The sequence below is a fragment of the Curcuma longa genome, unplaced genomic scaffold (genome assembly GCF_044706935.1).
Source record: "Curcuma longa cultivar G26 ecotype Majalengka, Jawa Barat unplaced genomic scaffold, ITB_CL_G26_1.1 contig_25068, whole genome shotgun sequence".
In the NCBI taxonomy this organism is placed as follows: domain Eukaryota; kingdom Viridiplantae; phylum Streptophyta; class Magnoliopsida; order Zingiberales; family Zingiberaceae; genus Curcuma; species Curcuma longa.
Genome location: NW_027432627.1, coordinates 1 through 6,091, shown reverse-complemented (window position 1 = coordinate 6,091; position 6,091 = coordinate 1). Strand labels below are relative to the sequence as shown.

At 35.0% G+C, this 6,091-nt stretch overlaps 1 protein-coding gene across 1 annotated transcript; it reads left to right on the top strand.

Moving 5' to 3' along the window:
• The first annotated feature begins 3,028 nt into the window (after window positions 1-3,028).
• On the top strand, window positions 3,029-3,623 carry LOC141818495 (uncharacterized). The gene is made up of 2 exons (XM_074705975.1): window positions 3,029-3,199; window positions 3,304-3,623. Exons 1-2 carry the CDS (start codon window positions 3,118-3,120, stop codon window positions 3,495-3,497), a joined length of 276 nt encoding a protein of 91 aa, XP_074562076.1. The 5' UTR covers window positions 3,029-3,117; the 3' UTR covers window positions 3,498-3,623.
• The last annotated feature ends 2,468 nt before the right edge of the window (window positions 3,624-6,091 follow it).

The window sequence follows — 6,091 nt, the reverse complement described above, 5'->3', positions numbered from 1 at the left end:
GAACCAGTAGCTTTGCAGGCCTTTGTTTCGAGGGATGATGAGATTCAAAGGTGTTTATGATGCATCAGCACAATGCATGATTGATGCAGTGATGAAACTGCACTTGTAATATATTTTAATTCTATCGTTTATTTTTATTCTAGTGTACTCGGATCTTGTGAATTCAATGTGACACTGCTGCTAAATGTATTCATTTGAAGTATGTTAATGTGCAATCAGAAGTTGTAACATTGATCACCACTGTTACTGTCTCGTTTTCCATTTGCAATGGGCAGAGATCATAGTGTTTGGCATTTATCAGAAAGATCGACTTTGATAAACGTTTGTGAGTTTTGGAAACATGGTATTTAATTTGATGATCGGAACCATTTTTTGTTGCTAATGTGTGTTGTGTGTGCGCTGTGCGCTTGTGCTTGTGCTTGTGCTAATCGGGATACTTCCAAAGAACCATACAACAAAACAAAACTGATCAAGATTAGTCAACCAGTATTAAAAATCAATTCAGAATCTGTATATGTGAGAAAATTGAGTGAATCTACCTTGCATCGCTGGTGAATTTATTTATATTTTAGGTCAAAAGAATCACGTATTAACTAAATTGATCTGACGCTTAAAAAACTCACACACTGAGTCAAGTAATCAAGATTGAGGCAACTTTTGTAACTCTGCCCTGCCCTGCCCTGCCCTACGTAAAAAACGCGGGATAGAACGAGAACGATTGATTCACAACGCCTCATTTCCTGTGCAGGGAAGAGATTTGAAATGGACAATATAAATTCTATTTTTTTTTAAAAAAAATAGAATTAATTTTATGGGTGTAAGCTACTCGAGATGAGGATGGGCATTATAAAATATGTGAAATGAAGACTTGAATTGAGTGGAAGTCGTGGTGCTTGTGGATGAAGATTTGCTCGCCATGGTAGTCTACGACTTTCTTAATCTTTTTTACTCTAATTTATTTTAGCAAAAGATGAAGATTTGCTTGAGTGAGAAGTCAATCTTGTGAAATTATATAACGATTGAATCAAACTTTTATCCTTGTCTGTAGGATTTACTCTGTTACCTTTTGTAAACATGATTATATATAATCCATAGAGTATGATTAAGGTTTGTGGACCATGCTATATCTTACGTTAATATCAGTCCTTTTATATTCATTTTTCTATCAAGCATGTGTTTTTGATGCATTTAACTAAATACAAATATAAGTACTCATGTCACTCATTGTTCTTTATTTTTTATATTAGATATTTAATTTACACTGATTAATATTAGAATGGGCGGTTTGATCTCACTTTCTGTCGACTAAGAAAATTCAAAAAGCTAGGTGACTCTTGATGTGGCGTCTTAGCGTCATTGTTGTTCAAACACCATGCATTGCTTGAATTTTGAACCGTGATTGATTGAGAAAAGCATCTTGCCTCTTGCCACCATGCCATATCTTGCACGGGGGGGGGGGGGGGGGGGGGGTGGGGGGCAATACTTATGTTCTTTATATTTTCATGCAAGCTAAGGAATCAAATTTAGAGGCATCATTTTTTTTTTCATCCTCTTGTCTAGCCTAGCCTAGCCTAGCATAAAGTCGATATAATTGGCTCTAAATTGTAATTGTTTGGGCAACCATGGCTTAACGATGAAGATATATATATAGTATGTCCCTGTGCACAAAGGCTTAGTTATCGAAAATTTTCCCATTAGTCTTTAACTAGTAAGCTACTTCGGTATTTCTTCAACAATACCACACAGAAGGAAAGAAATAGGGCAATACATAACAAATATATATATATATATCTTATTTTATATATATATATATATATATCTTATTTTATGATATTTAATCGAATAATTTGAATCAAACCAAAAGTATCCATTTGCTGAATTTAAGCTATTTTAATTGGCCCAACTTTCTTTTATGTTACATAAAAAAATTTGAAAATTTAATCATTTAAAAGGCCCTATAGAAGTAGTTTTAGGGTAAAGTAAGAGAAAAGGACAAGTGTTATTTTTTTTGGGTGTATTTTGCAAATGTTTATATTGGCCAACTAATATGTCATGCCAATTACTATATATATGAAATTATAGTAAAATATGTATTTGAGGATAGATTAAAAGGGTATATAGAAGATGTCATGGCGGTTTAATTGGCTCATCTCTCCTCCCTAATATTTCACCCACTATAAATAAAAATTACTCATAACTTAGTTACTTTGTGGCATACTTCACTTTATTATTTACCAACTCACTTTGTATTTTAATTTTATTTTTACTTGTGATATGGTTTGTTATTTTCACTCACTATAATTGATATAGAGTTAGGTTTGACTTTTTTTTGGCTTCCCTCCAAAGACAAGAGCAAAAATAATTTTCAAATCTCAATCTTGTCCTAAGATTATGAAAATAATATTTGACATTGCAGATGAATTTCTCTAGATAAGTTTGCAGATGAGTTAGTGAAAGATGCTTTCAAATTATAGGGCAATGGTAAAAAACTCGTTAGATAATGAGGATTTAAATTTCATTCATAACACATAATTATATTAAAGGAATTTAAAAATTTTATGACATTGGATCATCCATCAAAATCCATCTAGTTTTTAAATTTATCATCATGATCGATGAAAAATTTATATAATTATTAATCCAGGATTAAAAAAAAATAAGTATAATGGAAGAAGAAGGCGTGCTAGAGAACGCAAAGAAATTACTTGCCTTTATCATCATGATCGATGAAAAATCTCTCCCAACGGCTCGAACCCACCCAACCAAACCCTCTCCTCCCAAGTCTCAGTCCTAACGCTGATCGGGACCCACACAGCGTGTGGTCGCTGTGTGGTCGCGCTAACTGAAGGTGGGGCCCGGTCCATGTCAGATCCACCTCGGCCGTACAACCAACTATTACCTCAAACGTGTCGACCGCTGGGAGCGGCAGCGTAAAATATCTCCGCGCGTGTGGACCGTCACGTGGCGGTCGTGGAAGGGGATCAGCCGGTTAATCGGGGGAGCGTTTGGACTCCCCTTTTAGATCGGATTCGAAGAAGAGGCTTCCCTCATTTCTCCGCCCCTCTAATTTTCTTTTCCTTTTCTCTCGGCGATCCGGCGGCGACGGCCGGCGGAGAGATGGCGTGGTGGGCTCGAATGGTGTCTCCAGCGAGGCGGGTATGTGACGGCGTCGCCTACCGCCTTGGGTTCCGCAAATCCGGTGAGTTCCTCGCGCGATCGGCAACCTAACTGCCGCATGTCCTGCAGCCACGACGCCACCCCCCTCTTACCTCTCTGCCGCTTCCCTTGTTTGCTTTGTCTCAGGGCTGATGAGACTGAGGCGGGAGGTGCGTACGTGCGAATACGAGGACGTGCACGTGATGTGGGAACTACTGACGGAATCTGGTCGGACCGGGCCGTACCGCGCCACGGCGACGGCGGATCCGCCGAGGAGGAGTCGACGGAGTGAGGGGGGTCATGCGTGGGCTCTTCTCTACGGCCTCTGCCGTAGGTTCTAGAAGCCCCATCCCTAACTTTTCCTTTTTCATTTATGATTTTGTAAATACAGTGAGTTAAGAAGATGGCTTGTTATCTCTGACAACTATGCCTTTGAAGTAAGTTTCTATGTCTTTTCTCGGCCTTAAGGACTCCTTATTTATGGCTGATATTAAATATCCAGAAACTTTGATTTAGAATTAAGGATAATTGGCTCATTTTGTTGTTTTATATTATTTTTTTTAGAAAAAAAGAAAAAGGGCTGTGGTAAATACTAAATACCAAAGACATGCCTTGCAGTGTTGGTATGTTCCATGTGAGATGATCATGCTGGGGCACCTTTATGTGCATAATGCAGCATTTCGCTTGAAGGGTTGGCAACTAGTAAAAAATGGTCACTTAGTATTTTTTTTTTATTTGAAATTAAAATTCCTTCTATCTTAAAAGTTAATTATCAATAAACAATAAGAATTTAGGTAGAATAATATTATTTTTAAAAAAAGGGTTGTCGCCCTTATCTCGACCTTAAAATACTTCAGATCCGAATGGATAAACAAACTTGTGTATCACATTGGTAGAGGGGACTCAACAACCAGCATTATTAAGTCAATAACTATGAATATTAAATGAGGGACGACGGTATTAAGAAGTAATATTTCAGCCACCGACGAGAAATTAAAGTTGTTAGACGATCATTTTAAAGCAGGGCGAGTAAATTCACTTAAAGGCATGCCTCAACAACCGAGGGAGGTTTCTTGAGAATTTAAAGGAGATTGATTATCTACGTTGTCATACTGAGACCCCACCAATTTGATGGCGGCCGCCCCACCAATTTGAGTCGTAGACCTGATTCATCATTTTCATTGAGAAATTCCAACAACCTTTACATGTGTTGTTTTTTTTTTTATAAAAAAAAACAGATAATTCATTCAATGTTTAATTTAATTTGAGATCTGAAATCTCCCTTCTATGATTCATCGTGTGATTCTAATGAATGGCCAACTAATCTTTCTGAACTAGTAATCCTTACTAGCCTAACCATACAAGCCAAATTATTTGGTGTAATTAGATTGATTATTGACTGATTTAGCCCAGTTTGTTTGGACTAATAGGATTCTTCGATCAACCTAACTTTGATCATTCCAGTTGGACAAGTTGAATGTGATGTATTTCAAGGATAAAATAGATGAGAAATAATTATTTTTTAAAATGGAGGTAAAATAATTATTCCTAGTGAGTTTAAAGTAAATATTCCATTAGAACAGGCATTCCATAGTCAAACTTTCAACCAATATAGAGTTTGTGGGATGTGCTTAAGCCGTTAACATAATTATCAGTCAACAGTCATGCCGTCTCATAACATACATGGACTATTAGAGTGCGTTTGATTTAAGTTATTATACATAATTTTGATTACCTGATTACTAGGTAATTATGTGATTATTAGGTAATCACATAATCAAAATTATGATGTATAAAATATAATTTAATATTGTTTGGTTCAACGAATAAAACATAACCAATTTAATATTTACTATATTATCCTTGATTCAATTTATTTTTAGAATAAATTAAATTAAATTAATAATATTAATGATGATAATAAATTGATAATATATAAAAATAAATATCATTTATTTATAAATTTTTAAATTTAAAATAAATTTATATATTTTTAATAAAATAATACATTAAAATAATTATTTTTATAATAATTCATTAAATTAATAAATATAATTCATTAATTTTATTTTTTAAAATTTAAAATAAATAATCTCTTTTAAATTTATAAGTATTTAAATTAAAATTTATTAAATTAATTAATTTAGTTTCAATTAGGTTCCTCGATATATTTTAATTAATTCAGTTTTAAAATCGAAGAATAATTATGGAAAGATTTTGTTAACCTCCGGAATCATAAAAAATCTTAGAATGCTAAGGTTATTATATTCTCAGATTATAATCCATTTGTTGATGTGACGGTAATGTTATATTACCTAGAAATCGATCATAATTAAATCAAATAAGATTATCATTGATAATTTGATCAGATAATTAAAGTTATTAATAATAATCCTCAACTAAACACTTAATTTTATTTTTCGTTTCTCCTAACCTTCACAATTCTCTCTATCTTTTCTTTGATGTCTTCTTAATTTATCTATCATATACAAAATGGGACAAAGGCCTTATCGTCGTTATCGTCACTATTCTAATTAACTTTGCAAAAAAGAAGGGAAAGAAAAACTGCACAAATTTGAAGTGTTGTCGGCCACAAGCGGAGCGGACACCCAAAATAGCAGCCGGAATCAACATGGAAGCCAGCGCAAGCCCTCATGTGAAGGAGTTAAGAAGCCTCGGCTCGATGGTGCAGCGAACAGCCTACCCTGCTCTCGCTGCGCCTCGTCACCGATCCTTTAGAGTTCGTTAATGGCGTCACCAGCCGATGCGGTTCGCCATCCCTTATGACAGCGGAGGACTGAGGGTCAATGTCGGTCAAGGCATAAACCATTACATCTATGCTTAATGTTACTGTTTGAGACTTGAAAAGGTGAATCAACCTTTGAGATTGACTGATCTTCAATGATCTGTGTATCAGCTTTGATTCAACCAATAC